The following is a 24,154-nucleotide window of genomic DNA, read 5'->3' as shown; positions in this document are numbered from 1 at the left end:
ACAGGTCAATATGGACGTTTATGCCTGTCCTTCATACGTTGTAGAATATGTGAACAGGGCCAACCGGGGAGTTTCACACTTGCTTTCGCTACATATATCCTGGCATAGCCGAGCTAAGCCACTGCCATTTTTAGTATAAAGGCGAAGGAGTAAGCGTTCCTCCGACTTCGTGAGGCCCTTACGGTAGCGCTCGCTTGCGTTGGAACTGAAGCCAATTTTATAGATAGCGATAGCAAAACGGCCATCTATAATTTTGGAAAGGGTAGGATCTCGCCGGAAGCGGCAAGGATTCTGGCCAGTAGACGGCTAAACGTAAAAATTAACCTACTTGGACTCCACACGCGTCCGTTCCTGCAACGACGGAGCCCACGAGTTAATAATAATAATAATAATTGGTTCTGGGGGAAAGGAAATGGCGCAGTATCTGTCTCATATATCGTTGGACACCTGAACCGCGCCGTAAGGGAAGGGATAAAGGAGGGAGTGAAAGAAGAAAGGAAGGAGAGGTGCCGTAGTGGAGGGCTCCGGAATAATTTGGACCACCTGGGGATCTTTAACGTGCACTGACATCGCACAGCACACGGGCGCCTTAGCGTTTTTGCTCCAAGGCGCCCGTGTGCTGTGCGATGTCAGTGCACGTTAAAGATCCCCAGGTTAGCCCAGCTCTCTACTTCCGGGTAACTGTGGAGCCGCCCGACTTCCGGAACATGGACGAGCGTCTGCAAAATTATATGGAGATTGTCGAAAAATATAGGTTACAGAGGAGACTGGTGCCACCACCGGATAAAAGTCTAAACAATAAGGAGGCAATCGCATGGCGGCGCCTCCAAGCTGGGAACTTCGTAAACCCGGTCTGGGCATGTCATATTCAGAAAGATGAGGGAAAAAACGAGAAATGCAAACACTGTGGGGCGAGAGGGACCCTCAACCACATAATCTGGGAATGCGCTAGCTCCCCAGGGTCTAGAGCAAATATAAATTGTAGAGAAACCTGGGAAGCCCTGCTGCGGAGCGAGGTCCCTGCTCCACAGCAACAAGCCATCCGCCTGGCGGAAGAAGCCGCGAGGAGTCAAGACCTCTTTGCCTGCTTCTAATCGTGGAGGTCTCGGCCCCCGTCACCCAGGCCTGTGTGTTGTGGACAGGTAGTAGGGGGCCTCCTTATCTGGTGGAAAATAAAGTTGGTATCATTATCATCCGAGAGGAGCGGGAAAGCGTCTGCCCGCGTCGTATGCGCAGGACATGAAAGTGGGTTCTGCATAGAACGCAGCTGCACTTTAATGCGTTCAGCGGAACGCTGGTTGGGTTCGATGGATGGATGGAAAAAATTTATTTTTCGGCAGAACGCATGTGCGGACGATTCCGTGCTAGATGGAAATCAACGCATGGCTGACGGCGGCCTGGGTGGCCCACTCTACGGCCCTGGTCTGGACGACTGGGTCTGAGCTGGCCAACACGGTCTCCCACTGCTCGAGAGAAGCATCACGCATAATATCCGCCGGTGGCGGCGCTATTTGCTACAGTTCCATAATATGTGGTCATAGGTTGCCACTTCCTGACACCGTCTGCATTCCGGCTGAATGTCCGGGTAGGTTTTGCTTAACACATATGGGTTGAAGAACGATCTCGTCTGCATTCTTCACCAGAAGCATTCCTGCGCCTTTACCAATTGCTTGTCCGGGGGCGGGTAAATTCTCCGCTCAAGTTTGTAAATGTTAGTAATGTCGTGAAAGGACACCAGCCCATCCTCGCGGTACATCCGGGTAATGTCCCGAAAGCCGGTGACCGGGTGCGGTAGCTTTTCCGGCTCGTGCTCGGCACAGATTGACATTTCTCGGGCATGGTAGTCGGCGATGATGTTGCCTGCTACCTGCGAATGAGCCGGGACCCACACGAGCTCTATGGCTCTTCCCAGAGGCTTAAACTTGGATAGAATCGGTCGGGCCGCGAAGGAGATTACCCCCTGCGGAAGCTTCCGTAGGCTGTTTTTGAGTCTGTGACTACGGTGTCCACGCTCGGTTGTGCTAGGGCCACGGCCGCTTCTTCGGCAACTGCGGGGTAACCATCACGCGGGGCAACTGCGGGGTAACCACCACCGCTGCACGGTAACTGTGTTTTCAGAGCGAGGCGTCCGCGTAGAGGACCCTGGTGTTCTCTTGCAGCTTCCGGGCTATGGCTTTGGCCCGCGCGGTGCGCCTCTCGTCGTCCTTGCCCGGCGTCATGATCAGGGGAAGGGGTTTGGTCTGAATGGTCGTCTTCCAGTCCTCCGGAAGGGCCGCCTTGATGGGGACTGGCTCGATCTGCCATCCTATCTTGCCAAGGACGGCTCGTTCGTGTTCCGTGTGACTGAGCCGGATTCTCTGATTAGAGAGGTGGGCTTCGATGAGCTCCTCCACCGTGTTGTGGGCGCCCATGTCTAGCAGTCTTTGCGTGGACGAGCATATGGGCACGCCCAGTGCTTGCTTCGTTGCCTTACGAAGCATCGTGTTTAGGGTGTCCCTATTCGCCTTCGTCAGCTGGAGATACGGGGCGGAGTAGGCAACCCGCGACACGACGAACGCGCGTACCAGGCGCATGGCATCGCCCTCTTTAAGGCCTCGGTTTCTGTTAGATGCCCTCCGAAGCATACTTAGTATCTGTTCGGCTGTAGTCTTGATCTTTTTGACGGCGGCATGTGCCTTCTCGTCGCTCTGAAGTAGTAGGCCGAGAATCCTAATCTGCTGTGTTGGCTTGATGGCCGTTCCGAACGTCGATGGGGATGGTCACGTTAGGCGGCAGCTCCTTCTTGGATTTTCCCGGTTGGATCATGAGCAGCTCTGATTTCTGGGGAGCGCAGCTCAGTCCGCACGACTTTGCGTACTCGTGCACGGTCGTTGGCGCCCGCTGTAAGGCTTCCTCCGTCAAGGCATCGGAGAGGGCTCGGGTCGTCCACACCGTAATATCGTCAGCGTTGAACGCGTGGCACACGCCTTCGAGTTGCTTGAGTAGATTGGGCAGGGGCAGGAGGGCCAGATTGAAAATCAGGGGCGACAAGACCGATCCCTGAGGGGTACCCTATCGCCGAGCTCGACAGGGTCTGACTTCTCCCCTACCCTGATGGTCGCCGTTCGGTTTGACAGAAAATCTTTTATGTAGCCGAATGTCTTTCGGCCACACCTGATCTTGTTCAGACTCTGCAACACGCTCGTGGGACACGTTGTCAAACGCTCCCTTCAGGTCGAGGGCGAGTATCCCGCGCGGCGCGCGCCTCACTGCGGGCTTGACGACCAGTTCGTGGAGTTGGGTCAACACGTCTTGGGTGCTGAGATGTTTTCTGAAGCCGTACATCGTCTCCGGCATCTGATCCGTTTCTTCGAGGTGCTTCTGCAGCCGGCGAAGGACCATGCGCTCCATCACCTTCCCCACGCAGGACGTGAGAGAGATGGGCCGCATGTTGTCTATCGTGAGGGCCTTGCCGGGCTTTGGAATGAAGCGGACCTCGGCGTCCTTCCATTCCTTCAGCAACTGTGAGCTCTCCCAGGCTTCGCTGATGTGCTCTAGGAGGCCGCGGGCCGCTGTACTGCTCATGTTACCGAGTAGTTTGTAAGTTATGGCGTCCCTGCCGGGTGCACTTCTCTTGTTACTGTCATCTATCGCTGTCCACAGTTCCGTCCTGGTAAACGGCCAGTCCAGCTCTTCGTTGCCGGGTCCTTCGTACCTCTCGGGCACCGGGTACTGGCCTTTCTTTGTCTTTAGGTGCTTCGCCTTCAGGTCTTCCAAGAGCCTGCGTCCGTCTCCCTTGTGCGTGTTCAATACTTTGGTGAGGTTGCGATTGGTCGCAGTTTTGCTTGTCAGCGGGTCGATCAGATGCCTCAAGAGACCACGTCTTCCCCGTCGAGAGCTTGCCCTGCAGGCCATCGCAGGTCTTGAGCCAATTTTCCCTGCATAGTTTGGCCGCATACTCGGCGATCTGTTTGGTCAAGACTACGATACGCTTGGCTAGATTTCTGTTGTGTCTCTAACGTTTACACCGCCGCGTTAACGAGTGCCGGGCCGCCCACTGCAGTCTGGCGTCCACGTACGGTGTCTGCGACGTCGTTGCGATTTCTTGGGTAAATTTTTGGAGGGCCTTCTTCTGGTCCTTCACCCATTCGGTGTAGGTCTGTTGTGTTTCAGCTTGTCACGATTCTTTCTCGGATGCCTCTTCTTGTTCTTGGGTAAACTTTCTCATCTTGTCCCAATCCGCGATCCGTGCCGTCCCCAGCACAGCCCGATATGGGGAGCCTCGGATCGTGATGCCGATCACGCTGTGGTCAGACCCCAGGTCCACTTCTTCGCTTTTCCAGGAGACGTCTAGCGTGCCCGATAACCACGACAAGTCTGGCGTGGTGTCCCTCGCGACACTGTTGCCACTTCTGGTGGTGCCGTCCGGCTCGTTCAGGAGGGCCATCTCGTGATCCTCCTGTTAGAAACGACGCTTAAGATTAAATTAATGTTACAAAATACGCGCTGAAGAAATGAAACGATCAAACACCCTTGTGAAGGGAATACAAAAGGATATATTTACAAAAACTTATTTACACGCCAAAATACATACTCGCAAATTCGCACACCGCTCGAGCACAAGCACCGTCGAGCATCGCACAAACACTGTGGTCCCTTCTCGTCCGTCACTTGGCTGAGTCGCCTCACAGCGCCGCAGGCTACCGCGCACTTGCACTGCACCGGGAGCGCACACACACACACACACACACACACACACACACACACACACACACACACACACACACACACACACACCCACGGGTACACGTGCACGGGCCCACTTGAAAGGAGACGCCGCAAGACCCTCCAGTTCGCACCTCGGGTAGCGGGGCATTGCCCGCGGCCCTAACGACTACACCAATAAGCTAACGAAGCGGGCGCTCATCGGTCTTTTCGCAGAACGGAGGGTGGCGCCAAGGTCGCCCCCGCACCGAAAGCACACATGTGGACACAAAAGAACGCTCGCTGCACGGAACGACACTGGCGGAGAAAAACAAGTATATGAGAAATGGCCCTTTCTTACACTCAATTGCTTTGGCCAGTGCTTTTCCTCTCTTGGACTGGAACTGATAACCCCACGTTGTGTGAGGGGCATTAAAGTCGCCGAGGATCAGGAGCGGTCTGGTCTCCGCGAACCCTTTCGCCTGGCTCACGATGCGGTCACGATGCGGTATTCTATAGAACTGTACTAAGAGAAGATGGGAAGAAAGCGTAATGGAGAATACGCAAGCATGCAATATCCTTTTTTCTGATGACAGCCTTGCTAAGTAACTCATAGGGCCATATTGCAGAGCATGATCGAAGACAGATAGGCAAAGCAGAATGGTGGGTATAAAATTAATACGAAGAAATCTAAAGTAATGTTCAACACTTTCGGACGGCAACAGTTTATGATAGGCAGCGGACCTTTGGAAGTGGTACGGGATTACGTTCATTTCAGGCAGGTAGTAGTACAGATTCGGACCACGAGAGTGAAACAGCTAGAAGAATAAGAATGGCGTGGAGCGCATTGGGAAGGCACTCTCAGATTTTAAAGCGAAAGCTTTACTGGCCGCGAACTTGCGATTTCGCCGCGGCGGTGCTCCTAGGAGGCACATGACGTCACAACGCGCGCCTCGCCGCTGATATTTCTCTCTCTCTCTCGCTCCCTAGTCACTACTGCGCATGCGCCACTAGTAGCACCGAGCCACAGGTGTACCGCCGCGGCGCAGCGCGGCGCCTTTCCTCAAAATCCAACTTTCAATTTTCAGTTTTCTATTTCTTTCCCTCCCTTTCTTCTTTCACTCCCTCCTTTATCCCTTCCTTTACGGCGCGGTTCAGGTGTCCAACGATATATGAGACAGATACTGCGGCATTTACTTTCTCCAAAAACCAATTATTATTATTATTTTCCTCCCTCCTTTATCCCTTCCTTTACGGCACGGTTAGGGTGTCCACCGAGATATGTGAGACGGTTACTTCGCCATTTCCTTTCCTCAAAAACCATACAAAAAGAGTGAGCCGACGGCGTTCATAGAGTTCATTGGCGTTGACAACTTTGCAAAGGCCGTTCATTTTCACGAAAGGAAAGGTGCACAACCGGCTCTGTGGGTCAGTGGAGTAATAATAATAATAATAATAATAACTGGTTTTTGGGAAAGGAAATGGCGCAGTATCTGTCTCATATATCGTTGGACACCTGAACCGCGCCGTAAGGGAAGGGATAAAGGGGGGAATGAAATAAGAAAGGAAGAGAGAGGTGCCGTAGTGGAGGGCTCCGGAATAATTTCGACCACCTGGGGATCTTTAACGTGCACTGACATCGCACAGCGCACGGGCGCCTTAGCGTTTTTCCTCCATAAAAACGCAGCCGCCGCGGTCGGGTTCGAACCCGGGAACTCCGGATCAGTAGTCGAGCGCCCTAACCACTGAGCCACCGCGGCGGGTATGTCAGTGGAGATCTCAATCTCGCTTTCATGTACGTGGCGTTGGTGTCGAACTGCAAAAGCCACCTCTGATTGCGTTCCGCACACTATAAACAGCGCGCCCTCCCTGCCACCCTGGGAGGTGGCATGCAGGTAATGGTTGATCGCGAGAGATTGATCACCAAATGAACGCTTCGGCCTCCTATTGCCGCAGTGCCGCATGTCAGCCACAACGCTGTCAGCGCAAATGCATTCAGGACATCTCTCTCTCTCACCACCGCCACATGTATAAAAGCACGAATGAGGCGTCCGCATATCCAGGGAGCCAGTCATACGCCGTTCCTTTGCTCAAAGCCATCGCGTCTAGAGTGTAAGGGCCATTTATTATACACATGTTTCTTCTTTCCGCAAGTGTCGTTCTGTGCAGCGAGCGTGCTTTTGTGCCCACACGTGTGCTTTCTGTACGGGGAGCGTCCTTGGCGCCGCCCACCGTTCTGCGAATGCCCCCGCCACCCGAAGTACGAACTGGAGAGCCGCGCGGCGTCTGCTTTCAAGTGGGCCCGTGCACATGTGCGCGTGAGTGTGTGCGTGTGTGTGCGCTTCCGGTGCATTGTAAGTGCGCGGTAGCCTGCGGCGCTGGGAGGAGACACAGCGAAGAGACGGTGGTGGTGGTGGTAAAAACGTTTATTTCCTCTGAAAAGAGGGAGTTACATGGAGGGTGCTCAGGAGTCAGGCTTAGTGCCCTTCCCCTCACAATCACTAGGTGGAGTCCCTAGTACGGGACCCCAGTGGCTTCCGCTGCCGCCATAGCTCGTTCGACCATCGCCTTTTGGGCTTTCAGGTCGCAACAGGCGAGTAGGGTCGCCTCCCAGTCCTCCCGGGTGGGGTTTGGGCTTGGAGTAAAAGCAGGGTTGGAGGGGCACGCCCACACTATGTGGTAGAGGTTCGAGGACCTCTCCCCACAGTGCGGGCACTCCCCGGAGAAGGCAGGGTCAAAGTGCTTTAGCGAGGCCGGGCACATCATGGTGTTCGTGACAAGGCGGAGGAACAGGCGTTCCTCCGCTCTCGTTAATCCTTTACACGGGTGGGGGTACAGTTTATGTCTATCTTTGTATAATTGCGTTATTTCCTTGTAAGTGTAGGTCGGCGTGGCTTCCGCTACTTCTTCAGAGGAGGCGGGGGACGAGGTTGCCCGGTTAGAGAGCGCGCGGGCGGCTGCATCTGCTGCCTCGTTTCCTCCTAGCCCCGAGTGGGCCGGAGCCCAGACTATGAAGCGGTGGGATGGACCCCCTACGTACGAGCTGTTTTGCAGCAGCCGGTAGGCCAGGTACGGGACCCAGCCCTGTTGGACGTTCCGACACGCCCCTCGCGAGTCGGTTATGATTGTCTTGGAATCGGAGTGTGTTGCCGCTAATGCGATGGCGACTTCCTCTGCTTGAGTGACGCTTCGGGCTTTGAAGGTGAGCCCGTTCACCGTGTTGGACTCGTGGATCACTGCCGCCGTGTACCACCCGCCTTGGTGCGGGCCGGATGCGTCCACGTAGTATACCCCGGGTTTCCTTCCGTAGTGGTGAGCTAAGGCCTCTGCCCTGGCCCTGCGTCTACCCTCGTGGTCGTCCCTGGACATATTAATTGGGAGTGGTCTTACGTGCAGGGCGTAACGCCACTCCTGAGAGAGTCTTACTCTCTCCTCGGTTAGAGTCGTGTGTTCTATGTGCAGACGGGCTAAAAGGCGGCGTCCTGACGGCGTCTGCGATAATCGCGTGTATTGACCTGTGAGGTGGGCTTCTCTAAGTTCATCGAAGGAGTTCGTCATACCCAGACCTTGGAGTCTCAGGTTAGACGTAGTTATCGGGAGGTCGAGGGCCTTCTTCGCCCTTTTGCGTATTATCACCTCGATGATGTTCTGGTCGTGTTTGTTGAGGCGGAGATAGGGGGTCGAGTACAGGATTCTGCTTGTTACAAAGGCATTGGCCATCCGCAAGGCGTCTTTGCTTCGCAATCCCCCTTTCTTGTTCGAGACTCTGCGGACCATTCGGCCCACCTGATCTCCCACCTTCTTTAGTTTGTCGAGCGTGGTCGTCGCCAGCCGACGCTGGTGGATGAAAAGACCTAGGGCTCTAATTTCTTTTCTTTCGGGTATCGGTTCCGATCCAAGTCTCAATTCTATCTTGTTTGTGCATTTTTTGTTGGGGCGAATGTGCACGAATTCGGATTTTTGAGGGGAGCAATGAAGGCCACATCTTTTCGCGTACTCGTTCACCGCGGTGGCCGCCTCCGGCAGGCTGGCCTCCATTTCACCGAGAGAGCCCTGCGTGGCCCAAATGGAGATGTCGTCCGCGTACAGCGCGTGCTGCACACCCGGGACTTTCTCCAGGTGGACCGGCAGGTTCTTCATTGCCAAGTTGAAAAGCAAGAGGGATAGCACCACTCCCTGTGGCGTCCTTCTCGTGCCTAATAGAAAGGGGCCGTGTTCCGCGTTCTGGATCCTCACGTAGGCCTGTCTGTCCGTGAGGAAGCGTTTTATGTACTCGAAAGCGTTCCTGCCGCATCCCGTCTCTGATAGGTGTGTGAGGATCGCCTCGTGTGTCACATTATCGAAGGCTCCCTTCAGATCTAGGGCCAGCACTATCTTATCCCCGTTCGGATGTTCGATCGGGTTTAGTACCTCCCTGCTGAGCTGCAGCAGGATGTCCTGAGCCGATTTATTTGGCCTGAAGCCGTACATCGAGTCGGCGAAGACTCGCTTGTTTTCTAGGTACTCAGATAGTCTATCTCTGACCATAGCTTCCATCAGTTTGCCCACGCACGAGGTGAGAGAAATAGGTCTTAGGTTATCCGTATCTATGGCCTTGCCCGCCTTGGGGATGAAAGTTATCAGCGCCGTCTTCCACTCCGTGGGAAGTGGAGCTTCGCCCACCCAAACCGAATTAAAGTGTTTTAGGAGGGATTCGTATGCGCGGTCCCGCGTTTCATCCTCGCTAGAGCGGCCTTGAGTTCGTATATTTTGAAAGGTTCGTCCAGCTCAGCATTTTGGGCTCCACTGTATCTGTAAGCTTCTCCCCTTGGATCTTGGGTCGTGCTCAGGTACTGGTCCCGAAGCTTCAGTGCGAGCTGGGCCGTATTTCCTTGAAATACATGTACCGCTCTCTGCAGGTGCTTCTGCGTCTCGGTGCGCGTCTGGTTGGGATCTATGAGCGCCCGGAAGAGGCGCCACGTGTTTTTGCTAGACATCTGCCTAGCGGCCGCGTTGCACCTATCTACCCAGTTCGCGTCCGCGAGTTGCGCCGCGTACTCCGCCGCTTCTTTAGTGATTGCCGCGATCCGAGCTCTTAGCTTTCGGTTATGCTTCTGTCTACGCCATCTTTTGACCATGCTGCGTCTGGCTGCCCAGAGGTGGAGGAGGTGGATGTCCACGTCCGTCACCGCCTCTGAGAGCTTTACCTGCGTCTCCGTCGAACGCAGGTTGATCAGCAGCTGTTTTGTCCAGGCTTGATAACCCTGCTCCTGGATGGAGCTTACCTCGTATTCCTTTCTAAATTTCGTCCAGTTCGGCAGCATAGTGTGCCCCGTAGGCCTGGTAAGGGGTTTCGTACGGATCGTTATGGTGATCAGGCAGTGGTCACTACCGAGAGTTTCCTCCGTATTCGTCCACTACACTCGCCTCGCGTTTTTCGTGAAGGTTAAGTCGGGACACGTGTCCTTCTGCACCGAGTTCCCTATCCGCGTGGGGCACGCCGGGTCAGTGTGTAGGGTTAGACCTAACGCGGACGCCGCCTCCGCTAGCTTCCGTCCTCGTATGTCTTCTCGATGATAGCCCCATGAGGGACTCTGCGCGTTGAAATCTCCCATTACTAGTAGCGGGTCTCGTCCTGCTTCCCTGATAGCTCTGCTCAGGAGTGTGGAGAAGGTTACGTTTTTTGCTTTAGGTGGGCAGTACACGTTCAGGATGTGTAGCGGCGAATCCTCCTTTTCAGTGGCAGAAGAGTCACCATCACGTGCGAAAAGCTGGTTTGTAATTCCAGATCTACTAAATTTGCAGTGAAATTTTTGTGCACAAAGATGCACGTTAGGGGGTCGAGTTGGAACGTTTTGTAGTTTGTGAGGCTCACGTTCCCGCCAGGTTCCTGTACGGCCACTACTGCCGGAGTATGCTCGTACGTAGACAGGTGCATCCTAAGATCCGCTCTCTTAGTCCTCGATTTCAAGCCTCGACTATTCCACTGCGTTAATGTTATGGGACTCTCTTTAGTTTGTCTCGCCATGTTGTATCTGGAGATTGTTGTTATTCTGGAGGGGAAATTGCTCCTGGTGGTCTTCCTCCTCGTCCTCGCTCAGCACCCTACGCATCCTGTAGGCTCGGGGATTCTGGAGTCTCCTCGTGTTAGCGTATTTGCGAACCGTCATCGCTTTCGCTATCTGTTGTGAGACTATGGTGGGAATGGATTCCTGGACCCTTCTCATCATAGCGTCTAGTTTATTTTCAAGACTAGGTTCTGTGTCGCTTTCCATCGCCTCCTCTTGCTGAGGTGGCTGGGGGGTTTAGCTAGCGCACTTTCTAGTTTGCTCGTTAGCACCGCGATCTGCGCTTTTAGGGCTGCTATCTGGTTTCGTAACTCGGACGACAAGGAACGAGTGTGTCTAAGAGAGAGTGTGTGTGTGCGATGCTGGACGGTGCGGGTGCGCGAGCGGGTGCGAATTCGCGAGTAACTATTTTGGCATGTAAATAAGTTTTTGTAAATATATCCTTTTGCATTTCCTTCACATGAGTGCTTAATCGTCTCATTTCTTCAGCGCGTATTTGATAACATTAATTGAATCTTAAGGGTTATCTCTAACATTAATAAGAAGTGGGATTGTAAATGCGCGAACCGGACTGGAGACTGCGAATTCCAGAGAGCGAACTGTAGTTAATCACGACCATGAGCAAGACACCTTCAGGAGCGACAGCGGGCACCACCGACGGTCAAGATGGAGGAAAAGTGAGCGACAGCATTTCAGTGAGCGACTTCCTGAGCGCGATGCGGGAAAAAGACCGTCTGTTGGCCAGTCTGCTGGAAAGGCTCGCTCTACCAGCGTCATCAGGAGCGCCAGGCGTGGCAGCAGCAACAACAACCTATCAGGTGATGCCTGACCTCAGCAAGAACATTTCTGACTTCGATGGCAGCGGCGATGCGGTGTCGGCGAAAGAGTGGCTGGGAAACCTGCAGACCACCGCTACACTGCACCGATGGCCTGAACCATTCAAGTTGGAGACTGCTAAGTGCCACCTTGTGGGACCTGCCAAGGACTGGCTGCGTTCTCGCAAAGAAGTGAGTACGTCGTGGGAAAATTTTGACTACCACTTCCGCCGCACCTTCTGCGGCCAGACACGAGCGGCAGAACGATGGAGGAAGATGCAGGAGCGAGTACAGCAGCGCAACGAAAGCACAACAGCCTACTTCCATTCAAAGGTGCGTCTTTGTCGAGAGGCCAACCTCGATTTTTGTGACACCCGGGAGCAGGTGTTGACCGGTCTCCGCTCAAGGCAGCTCTGTACTATGCTACTTGGACGCACCCACGAGGACGACGACGATCTTCTCCACGATATTATGGAATTTGAGCGTATCGACCGAGAGCGGGAGCAAAGGTTTGGCGGCATGCGTGAGAAGAGGCAATTCACGGCGGCCACCGAAAGGGTTGCAGAAACACCACCTGCGCGGAAGACTACGTACGATCGATTTGGCAAGGACAGGAGACCACCCCTGACCAACGAAAGAGGCCAGTTCAAATGCTACAACTGTGGGCGATTCGGACACATCTCCTGCGATTGCCCAGAAGAAAGGCATGAGATGAAATGCTTACGCTGTGGGAAGAGCGGCCACACGCAGCGTCATTGTTCGATGAGCCAAAGCAACGAGACCAACACAGTGACCGACACCGAACGGAAAATCGCCCCTGGAGCGCTACTGAAGCAGGTCATGCTGAACGGGACGACGACCCTCGTCGGCATGATCGACAACGGCAGCTCTGGATGCCTCCTGCGTGCCTCTGCGGCTGCACGTTGCGGTGCGAGGCTGACGAAGGATGCCACGGCCCTCTACGGTTTCGGCAGCCAAGGCACTCCTTCAGCCAGGGCGATCGGCAAGTGCTACACAGACCTCGAGATCGACGGTGTCAAAGGCGAGAACGGTCCTTTTCTTGTAGTGCCAGACGATACTTTGACAGTTGACTTGCTTGTCGGGAGAACGTACACAGAACTACCTTACGTGGCCTACGCCAGGCTGGGTGGTTGTTTGCGCTTCTGGCACAAAAGTGTATGTCCGTTCTCTCACCTGGAGCCGTTGAATGAGCCCAGACTGCGTGTGAAAGCGACTAGAGAGACCGTCATTCACTCTAACTCCATTAATTGGATAACTTTATCATCAGATTCCGATTTGTCAGGCCCTGTTTTGTTCTGTACACTTGGAAGCGAAATTCTTGTCGACATGAGAGAAGGGGAGATTAGTGTGCCGATTTTCACGAGCGGAGACAAAGACTTGCTTGTGAAAAGGGGACGGCGACTCGGGCGCGTCATGGAGGTTGACGTTGTGGAGATACCTGACAGCCAAAAGCAACCTGCCCGCGTGAGCGAGAGCGATGCAACTGAGCCCAAGGTTTTCTGCGTTGCGACAGAGCGCAGACCAATCGAGGATCAGCAGCTTGAAGTGGGGCCCTCAGTAACGAAGCAGCAAAAGGCTGAACTTCTTGGCCTTCTAAATAAATATCGCGACTGCTTCGCCAACAACATTAGCGAGCTGGGATGCACTCCTGTGCTTAAGATGGACATCACGGAGACACCTGGAAGTTCGCCTGTCGCGGTTAGGCCGTGCCGAACAAATGCCGCGGAGAGAGAGACAATTCGTGAGATTGTTGGAGAGTGGAAAAGAGAGGATATCGTAAGCGAGACCTCGTCGCCTTACGCGAGCCCAGTGATCCTAGTGCAAAAAAAGAACGGCGAGAAGCGTTTAGTCGTCGATTACCGCCGCCTGAACGCGCAGAGATTGAAGGAGAAGTACCCGCTCCCTAGCATGGACGAACAGCTTGAGAAACTGTCTGGGGCGAAGCTGTACACTGTGCTGGACCTTGCTCATGGCTATCTGCAGGTGCCACTCAGCGACGAAGCAAATAGCAAAACAGCTTTCATAACACCTGATGAGACAGGGCAGTTCGAAAGGATGACGTTTGGGCTCACAAACGCTCCATCGGTGTTCCAGCGCCTGATGAATCGAGTCTTGGGGCCTTTGAGGGGCACGATTGCAATGTGCTATTTGGATGACGTGCTCATTCCGGCACGGAACTGGAACGAGTTACTCGTGCGGCTGCGCCAGGTTCTCGAAGCTTTCAAAAGGGCGAATCTAACCCTGAGACTTAGCAAGTGCGCCTTCGCTAAGGACAGCGTTGAATTTCTGGGTTTTCGCCTCAAGGAGGGAACGGTGCAGCCCGGAGAAGCTAAGGTGCAGGCAATAGAGCTTTTCCCTGTACCGAAAAACGCTCATGACGTCAGGCGGTTCTAGGGGCTGACGAGCTTCTTTCGGCGTTTCATCGCGAAATATGCTCTGATTGCCGAACATCTCACCAGGCTCACCAAGAAAGAAGAAAAATTTGTATGGGGCTCTGAACAAGGGGAAAGTTTCCAGGAGCTCAAATCACGGCTCATGTGTGAACCTGTACTCCAGCTGTATGACCCGAAAGCGGAGACTGAGTTACATACCGATGCATGTGCGAAAGGACTAGCAGCAATGCTGCTCCAAAAGAAGGGCGACAAATGGCATCTCGTCTATTGTGTTAGTAAAAAGACGACGGACGCGGAAAAGAATTACCACTCGTCTAAGCTCGAGTTAATGGCAGTTGTTTGGGCAGTGGATCGCCTCAGACCGCTGCTGCTGGGAATACACTTTACAATTGTTACCGACTGCCAGGCTTTGGTTTACCTCAACGCGCAGCGAACCCAAAAGCCGCAAATCGCAAGGTGGTATGATTTGATCCAGGAGTTCGAGTTCACAATCAAGCACCGCACGGGAACGCGAATGCTCCACGTCGACTCTCTCAGCCGTGGTCCCGTGGAAGCTCCTCAAGACACGATGAACTCCCTGCTAGAAGAAAGGTTCGAGGTGTGCGTGGCGTGTGACCTTGCCGAACAAGTAATGGTTCTTCAGAGAGGCGATGAAGAGCTGCGAGAGCTTCTAACCATTCTGGAGAAACCGGAGAGCGATCGTACGAAGGAAGAGAAGGCAAGAGCGAGGGGTTACAACGTGAGGGAGGGAAGACTCGTGAGAGAGATAGAAGAGGACGCAAACGTGAAGTTCAAATTCGTACCGCCAAAATGCATGCGAAAGGCAGTTGTGGTGCAATCGCATGATTTGATGGGACACTTCGCACTGGAAAAGACAGTTTCCGAAATCCAAGAGAGCTTTTGGTTCCCACGAATGAGGAACTACGTCCGGAAGCACATTTCGCAGTGTATCGAATGCATTTACAACGAAGTACCTGCTGGCAGACGAGAAGGTCTTTTACACCCAATTCTGCCGGGCAAACGACCGTTCGAGGTGATACATATGGACCACATGGGGCCATTCGTCCCAAGGAAGAAGCGCAACCAGTACCTCCTTGTGTTCATCGACAACCTCACCAGATTTGTGAGACTGATCGCTACACGCGACACATCAACCAAGCATGTGCTCCGTGCGCTAGAGGAGTTCGTTCTCGAAAGAGGTCTGCCAAGGACAGTTATTAGCGATAGAGGCAGTTGCTTCACGTCGCGCGCCTTTGCGGAATTCTGCACTGCACGATGATAACGTCACGTGCTTAACTCGACGCGCCACCCGCAAGCAAACGGCCTTGTGGAGAGAGTAAACCGGACAGTTCTGCCCGTCATCGCAACTTCAATGAGCGACCCAAAGCAGCGCGATTGGGACGAAAAACTTTCAAAGGCAGAACGTGACATCAAAAATGCCGTAAACAAGACATCAGGCAAGATACCCTTCGAAATGCTGTACGGGTACCAGCCGGAGTTCCACAGCACCGCCTTGAGAAGAATTGTCGGCAGCGACGAAGCCCAATGGGAAAACCCCGAGGAATTGCGAACACGAGTTCGACAGCGCATCATCGCCGAGCAAGAGAAAAGCAAGGCAGCGTATGATCGAAGGCACTTCCCGGCACGTCTCTACGATGTCGGCGACATCGTGTTCATGACTAAGGCTCCTGAGCAGACCGGAAAACCGACGAAGGCCCAGCGTAAGTACAGAGGACCGTTGGTAGTAACCCAGGCTCTACGCTCTGATACATATCGAGTGACAGAGCTCGATCAGTGCAAGAATACTCGTTTTGCGACTACAGCTCACGTGTCACAGCTTAAGGGGTGGACGTCAACGCACCCGCAAGACCGCTTAGAAGACGACGAGTCATCCACCGAAGAGGAAGACACTGCGAGAGAAGTGGAGAGTGTCCCGCAGCCACTCAGGCGTTCGGAACGCAAACGCGCAGTGCCGAGCTGAACTATTTTTCAGGCCACATCCAAGGATGCGTGCTACTAATTTTACCCACTTGTCTACTGCCTGCATCCGTTCTATTCTAGTTGTATTCATACGTCTGTATATGTTTCATGACTGTTTGCGAAGTGTTTGTGTGTTGTACAGTTTTGTTCACTTCTATTAACGAGGCCGTTAAGTTTTGTCAGAATGCCCGAGTGTAAGAAAGGGCCATTTATTATACACATGTTTCTTCTTTCCGCAAGTGTCGTTCTGTGCAGCGAGCGTGCTTTTGTGCCCACACGTGTGCTTTCTGTACGGGGAGCGTCCTTGGCGCCGCCCACCGTTCTGCGAATGCCCCCGCCACCCGAAGTACGAACTGGAGAGCCGCGCGGCGTCTGCTTTCAAGTGGGCCCGTGCACATGTGCGCGTGAGTGTGTGCGTGTGTGTGCGCTTCCGGTGCATTGTAAGTGCGCGGTAGCCTGCGGCGCTGGGAGGAGACACAGCGAAGAGACGGACGACAAGGAACGAGTGTGTCTCAGAGAGAGTGTATGTGTGCGATGCTGGACGGTGCGGGTGCGCGAGCGGGTGCGAATTCGCGAGTAACTATTTTGGCATGTAAATAAGTTTTTGTAAATATATCCTTTTGCATTTCCTTCACATGAGTGCTTAACCGTCTCATTTCTTCAGCGCGTATTTGATAACATTAATTGAATCTTAAGGGTCATCTCTAACAAGAGGAGGAGGAGGAGGAAAAACTTTATTTATATTTGATATTAAAATGTGTTATTAGCGGTCGCGGGCTGTCTTCTTCACCTTCCGATGAGTTATTGCAGCCCGTCTTAACAGGGTTGGGGCCCCTGGTCCAGGGCTCCACTGAGGTATGCCGCCAGGTAGGCTCTCCGCACCAATCCGCGCTGGACGGCCGGGTCCTCGCTAGAGAGCATCCCCTCCCACTGTTCCGCACTCGGGTTTTTGTTTATTGCAGCTAGATCCTTGTTTTTCTGACACACCCAAGTTATGTGCATTAACTTGGGTTTTTCTCCACACCACGGACATTTGCTGCTGTATTGCGTGGGGCAGATTTTACTTAAGGTATTTAGATTGGGGAAAGTCCCCGTTTGCAGCAGCCTCCAGCCTACTGCATCTTGTTGGTGTAGGCTGTTATGGGGTGGCGGATATTTGAGTCGCGTTCCCCTGTGATAGTTTAGAATGTCTGAGTAGCTCAGGGGTACCGGGTCTGCTGCTGGGTTATCGGGGTCAGTTTGAGTGGAGGCTCGGTTTGTGTGCTCTCGAGCAATCCTATCTGCCTCTACGTTCCCGGCGATCCCGGTGCGTCCTGGTACCCACATGATTACGTGTTGCAGTTGTTGTTCCCTGGTTTGCGGCATTTTGGCCGATTTAAGGATATGTAGAGCTCTCCGTCCTATTTTGCCATTCATGTAATTTCGGCATGCTGCTTGCGAGTCTGTTAATATTGTTAGAGACCTTCGGATACGGTAGCCCTCCGCCGCCGCCAGGGCGATGGCAGCCTCTTCGGCTTCCTCGGCCGCACAGTCCTTGAATGATGCGCTGGCTATTTCCGTGTGTGCAGTTTATTGCCGTTGCTACCATTCTGTTTCTGATTTCTCGAGAATCTTTCGGGTACGCAGCCGCGTCTGTGTAAAGTGTGTTTTCTTTTTCGGCTAGGATTTGTTGAACGTATTTTGCCCTAGCTTCCCTGCGTCCTTTATGCAGGTTTGGATCCATGTTTTTCGGTATCGGGGCTATCCTGAGTGTAGACATTTTCAACGCCAACTCCAATGAACACATTGAACGCCGACATCTTTCGCTTTGTATATTCTGAATTAGCTGAGCTACTCCACATTAATTTTTGAACAGCGGTTTACCAATATCCCTCAGGAGGAAATGTACCCGGGTTCGAATCCGACCGCGGTGACCGCGTTTCGATGGAGGCGAAACGCAAGAGGCGTCCTTGTGATGTGCTATGTCTGTGCACGTTAAAGATCACCAGGTGGCGGAAATTATTCCGGAGACGTCCACTACGGCACCTCTTTCTTCCTTTCTTATTTCCCTCCCTCCTTTATTCCTTCCCGTACGGCGAGGTTCGGGTGCCCGTCGAGATATGCGAGACAGTTACTGCGCCATTTCCTTTTCTAAAAAAAACATTTTTTTTCGAGAAGGAAGTCGCGGTGGTTCAGTAGTAAGGGCGCTCGGCTACTGATCCGGAGTTCCCGGGTTCGAACCCGACCGCGGCGGCCGCGTTTCGATGGAGGCGAAACGCTAAGGCGCCCGTGTGCTGTACGATGTCAGTGCACGCTAAAGATCCCCAGGTGGTCGAAATTATTCCGGAGGCTTCCACTACGGCACCACTTCCTTTCTGCTTTCACTCCCTCCTTTATCCCTTCCCTTAAGGCGCGGTTCAGGTGTCGCCGATATGTGAGACAGATATTGTGCCATTTCCTTTCCCCAGAAACCAATTTTCTAAGAATAAAGTAGCCCCGCCGCGGTGGCTCAGTGGTTAGGGCGCTCGACTACTGATCCGGAGTTCCCGGGTTCGAACCCGACCGCGGCGGCTGCGTTTTTATGGAGGAAAAACGCTAAGGCGCCCGTGTGCTGTGCGATGTCAGTGCACGTTAAAGATCCCCAGGTGGTCGAAATTATTCCGGAGCCCTCCACTACGGACCTATTTGTTCCTCTCTTCTTTCACTCCCTCCTTTATCCCTTCCCTTACGGCGCGGTTCAGGTGTCCAACGATATATCACAGATACTGCGCCATTTCCTTTCCACCAAAAACCAATTATTAATATTATTATTAAGAATAAAGTATATAACAGCTGTGTCTTGCCGGTACTTACCTCTTCGGGAACAACGTGAAGGTTAATGAAAGTATCAGTAGTAAGTGGTTTTATTAAAATAATATTAAAAAGGAAGGAAAAGATTTTTGCTAGCCTCGGCATCTCCCATCGATACTGAAGCACCTGAGCAGGGGTAGCGGAAATAAAGGATAGCAGGCAGAATGGAGAAATGAAATGAAAGAGGTTAGGGGACAGGAAGAGAGGATTGGGGGAGAGGTAATATACACAAACTATTGACACATTAAGAAATGTGTCCAGGTTGTGCGCGTGATTAGTTCATGATGGAGCAATAAAAACACGCGCGCAAAACACTATGTTGACTACAACTGGAGTGGTGTCGAACGAAAAGGGTCCAACTTAAATTTAGGACAGCGTAGCGACCTTTTAAGGAAAATGATAGGTGTAACTTTGAGATAGAAAGAAGAAGGGGCAACGAATAAACGGGGCTTAAGGATATAAATCGAAATAAAGAACAAATGGGCGACGCATTTAATGCGAAAACAAAATAACCGATGTTCCATTAAAGTAACGGAGTGGATTCCAAGACAAGACGATCGAAGTAAGGGGCGTCAGGGAGTAAGGTGGGTGATTGAGGTTAGGAAGTTTTTGGTGATAAGGTGGCCGTAGCTGGCACAGGAAAGGGTTAATTCGTGGAATGTGAGGTAGGTCTTTGCCCTGCAGTGAACGCATTTAGCCCATGGGGACAGACAGACAGACAGACAGACAGACAGACAGACAGACAGACAGACAGACAGACAGACAGACAGACAGACAGACGGACGGACGGACGGACGGACGGACGGACGGACGGACGGACGGACGGACGGACGGACGGACGGACGGACGGACGGACGGACGGACGGACGGACAGACAGACTTTATTGAGCAAGTGATTTTTAGACCTAGCTGGGTCCCTGGGCCACTGCGCGGTCCCACACTGCATCAAGTACGCCATGCCGGGACATGACGTCGGCAGCCCGAGTCACCGCAGCAAGCTGCTATGTCGGTTCTGCAGACATGAGCAGGACCTCCCAGTGAGATGAAGGTGATCATGAAAATTGATTTTAAGGAAAGGAAAGATACTGTACCTTTCCTTTCCTTAAAATCAATTTTCATGATCACCTTCATCCCCATTGGCTAAATGCGTTCACTTCAGGGCAAATACCTACCTCACATTCAACGAATTAACCCTTTCCTGTGCCAGCTACGGCCACCTTATCACCAAAAACTTCCTAACCTGTCACCCACCTTACTCCCTAACGCCCCCTACTACGTTCGCCTAGTCTTGGAATCCACTCCGTTACTTCAATGGAACATCGGTTATCTTGCTTTCGCATTAAATGCGTCACCCATTTGTTCTTAATTTCGACTTATATCCTTAAGTCCCGTATCTTTCTCGCCTCTCAGCTGATGCCTCCACAACTCCGTGAGGAACCCGACCACGGCGGCTGCGTTTTTATGGAGGAAAAACGCTAAGGCGCCCGTGTGCTGTGCGATGTCAGTGCACGTTAAAGATCCCCAGGTGGTCGAAATTATTCCGGAGCCCTCCACTACGGCACCTCTTTCTTCCTCTCTTCTTTCGCTCCCTCCTTTATCCCTTCCCTTACGACGCAGTTGAGGTGTCGAACGATATATGAGACAGATACTGCGCCATTTCCTTTCCCCCAAAACCAATTATTATTATTATCACTCCGTGAGTGAAGGAATGACAAAGGAAATGAACGAAGGATGGAAAGAGGCGCCGTGGTGGAAAGCTGCGCAATAATTTCTGCCACCTGCTGCACTCACGTCACTCAGCTTACGGTCACCTGTTGCGTTTAGCCTCCATCGAAACGTGGCCAGCGCGCTAGCACATTGTCTGCAGTACTGCGGGTGTAATCGAGATTTCTCTTCGTCAGTGTTAGTGTTCGTCATTCTGCTTGCTTGCTTATTTAGGCCGGTTTTACTTTGTTTAAATATAACCGACTGCTCTGTATATCTTCAACCACACCTCACAATAACACTCCATTGCCTAGAATCACTTTTTAATCAGCTGCCAGAGCCGTATCTGGTAGTTGGGGATGTTAATGCACACTCCCCGTTTTGGGGGAGCGAACAGACAGACACTAGGGGCCGTATAATAGAAGATTTTATTCTGTGTTTGCCTACTCAATACAGGCAAACCCACATATTGCTCTCCAGCCTCAGGAAAAATGAGTGGCATAGACTTGTCTTTTAGCTCTTCATCTGTTTTTACCGATTTAAAGTGGGATGTTCTTCATAACCCGTGCGGAAGCGATCACCTTCCTGTGGTGATTAACTTTTCATCACCACCATCAGTCATCCCAAGTAAATCACGCCGCTGGAAGCTACACCTAGCAGACTGGCAACTGTTTAGAGAAAAGGCCAGTCTGGAGAAATTATTTTCAAACAATCTTAATGTTGATGAACTCAATGAAATTTTTACAACTTGCATTATTGATGCTGCGCGTCAAGCTATTCCTCAATCGTCAGGAATAGTACGACAAAACAACAAGGCCTGGTACACACAAGAATGCGAGAAGCAAAAAAGAAACAAAATAAAGCCTGGGGAGTTTCCCGAAGATACCCAACTCTTAAAAAACACGAGAGCAAAAGCACGGTACATCCGCTGTAATGCTGAAAAAACATCATGGAGATACCACGTATCGTCCATAAATAGTTCAGTTACATCCAAACAAATGCGGGAACAAGTCCGCAAGCTTAACGGAAGCTTTTATCCTTACACAATTAACAGGTCCGGACACACAAACAAGTATGAAAGAACAGGCAAACATCTTGGGCGAACATTTTTCAAACATTTATAGTTGTTCACACTACACAGAATTATTTTTAAAGTATAAACATGCAGCGGAGAAACATAGACTTCCAACAACTGGTTGCACGAACGAACTGTACAATGGTTTAATAACAATCCAAGAAATATGCAAAGTTCTCTCTGCCGGAAAAAAGGCAGCACCTAGCCCTGATAATATACATTACAAAATGCTGGCACATCTTTCCCAACCGTCTGTGGAAGCACTTTTGAAATTTTTTAACAAAATATGGGTACTCGGAAAACTACCGAAAGCCTGGAAGAAAGCAGTTATTGTACCATTCCTGAAACCTGGAAAGCAACCAACATCCCCGAGTAGTTACAGGCCAATAGCCCTTACCAGCTGCCTTGCGAATACGTTCGAAAGTGTGCTCAATATAAGACTAACTTTACTGCTTGAATCTCGCGAACTTATTGACATCCATCAGTGAGGTTTTAAGAAAGCATGCTCAACAGACCATTTAGCTCGCCTGGAAAATACGAGAAGCTCTTATACACAAACAGCACGGTCTTGCCGTCTTTTTTGACCTCGAGAAAGCATACGACACCACCCGGAGGTTCGGCATCCTTCGTGACCTAGCAGAGCTTGGCATCCGTGGCAGGATGTTGAACTGCCTGAATGACTTCCTTTCCGACCGCTCATTTCAAGTACGCCTAGGATCAACCCTGTCTAGGAGCTTCGTTCAGAGAACGGGGTTCCTCAGGGGTGTATTTTAAGCACGACATTGTTATAAAAGTGAGTTACATAGCCAAAGTATTCCCGAAGTCGATTATGTATTCAGTTTACGTTGACGATCTGCAAATAGCCTACACATCTTCATACCTGGTAACATGCGAGATACAAATACAGTTAACAATTAATAAACTAGTGACATGGGCAGACGGGAATGGATTCCAGTTTTCCACACAGAAAAAAGTGCCCAGTCTTTTCTCGCTCAAACGAGGCCTACAAGCGTAAAAATGAACACAAATTACTAGGCGTAACCTTTGACAAAAAACTCACTTTCCTGCCTCATATAAATGCGCTGAAAAAGAAAGCATCCCGATCCCTTAACATACTCAAAGAACTGTCACGAAAACATTGGGGCGCCGACAGGACATGTCCTAAAAATTTACTACTCTGTAGTACGCTCTACCCTTTACTATGGATGTATAGTGTATGGGTCAGCGAGACCATCATACCTTAAACGACTGGATCCACTACATAACTTAGGTTTGCGTCTTTCCACTGGTGCACACAGGACATCACCCATAAACAGTCTTTATGTATAAACCAACGAACCATCACTTACAGACCGAAGAACCATGCTCACATGCTCGTACATTTTGAAAATCCGTTCGCTTCCCAAGCACCTATTTTACCCCATAGTCACAAAGTGCCCGTCAAGAACACTGTTTAACAACAAAGCGCAAGCTATTAGGCCACTCCTCCTGCGTTTCGAAGAGATGTGCCAAAACCTCGGGGTACTGGACACATTACCTGCCATCGCTCGAAGACGAGGTCCACTGCCTCCATGGCACAATTTTCCGGCAATCTGCGATTTCACTCTTATGCAGTTCTGTAAAAAAACAAACTCCACAACAACATATAGTACAGTAATTCTTTGCACTCGAAGAAAAATACAGTAGCTTTACGGACTTTTACACTGACAGTTCAAAAACGAGTGTTTACGTAGGAAGCGCAGTGGGACGAGGGAATTCGAAGAAAACAATACGACTTCCACAAGGCTCATCCATCTTCACTACAGAATGTTACGCAGTATGTGTGGCTATAGAAAAAATACTAAGCGAGAACCTCAAAAACACTAATATTTACACAGACTTCTTAAGTGTACTTACAGCCCTCCACTCTAGAAACGCAATCACTCCTATACTTGATGACATCATACACAACACAGTAACAGCCACAGCTCGAGGACAAAGCATTAAACTCTGCTGGATCCCGAGTCACGTCGGAATAAAAGGCAATGAGAGAGCAGATTTGTGTACTGCTCAAGCTCGTGGCAAGGAAATAAAAAAGGTAAATATACCCTTTAATGACTGCATGAAATTAGTACAACAGAAATTAAAGAAAAAATGGCAGCCGGCTTGGAACAGTGAAGTGAATAATAAACTACACTTAATAAAGCCGGTTTTAGGTGAATTTAAGTCATGTGTGCACTAGGAACGTTTTAAGGAAGTGATTCTATGCCGTCTCCAAATAGGCCACTCGCACCTTACGCACAACTTCCTGCTAACAAAATAAAATAAACCTGTTTGCAAAGAATGTGGAGATGAACTTACGGTTAACCATATTTTATTGACATGCGTGAAACTAGAAAAACTAAAGAAACGTACTTCACTCAATTTTATCATGAATGCATTCCTTTCCTCTCAACATTGCTCTTAGAAGATAATGCCATTGTTAACATACCTTCCGTTTTTAGCTTTTTAAAAGAAGCAGGCGTAATTGAAAGTATAATTTTTGAGCCATTGGTTCGCTTTAATTACATGATACACCTCAACCGCTCTCATTCCTGAGAAGTAGCCAGGCTGAGGCTTTTTATTTGA

At 51.3% G+C, this 24,154-nt stretch overlaps 2 protein-coding genes across 2 annotated transcripts; one reads left to right on the top strand and one right to left on the bottom strand.

Moving 5' to 3' along the window:
- Nucleotides 1-7,107: 7,107 nt before the first annotated feature.
- On the bottom strand, nt 7,108-8,823 carry LOC144134629 (uncharacterized). The gene has a single exon (XM_077667504.1). The coding sequence runs from the start codon at nt 8,821-8,823 to the stop codon at nt 7,198-7,200; it is 1,626 nt and encodes a 541-aa protein (XP_077523630.1). The 3' UTR covers nt 7,108-7,197.
- A 2,524-nt stretch (nt 8,824-11,347) lies between these two features.
- LOC144112953 (uncharacterized) lies at nt 11,348-13,960 on the top strand. Its single transcript, XM_077645801.1, has one exon. It carries the CDS (start codon nt 11,348-11,350, stop codon nt 13,958-13,960), a length of 2,613 nt encoding a protein of 870 aa, XP_077501927.1.
- The last annotated feature ends 10,194 nt before the right edge of the window (nt 13,961-24,154 follow it).

This window comes from Amblyomma americanum, chromosome 1 (genome assembly GCF_052857255.1).
Source record: "Amblyomma americanum isolate KBUSLIRL-KWMA chromosome 1, ASM5285725v1, whole genome shotgun sequence".
Taxonomy (NCBI): domain Eukaryota; kingdom Metazoa; phylum Arthropoda; class Arachnida; order Ixodida; family Ixodidae; genus Amblyomma; species Amblyomma americanum.
Note: the sequence above shows the minus strand (reverse complement) of the source record. Positions and strands in the feature narration are given on the sequence as shown.

What these genes read in the sequence shown, in the direction of transcription:
- LOC144134629 (XM_077667504.1), bottom strand. Translation starts at nt 8,823, where the DNA reads ATGAAGAACCTGCCGGTCCACCTGGAGAAAGTCCCGGGTGTGCAGCAC.
- LOC144112953 (XM_077645801.1), top strand. Translation starts at nt 11,348, where the DNA reads ATGAGCAAGACACCTTCAGGAGCGACAGCGGGCACCACCGACGGTCAA.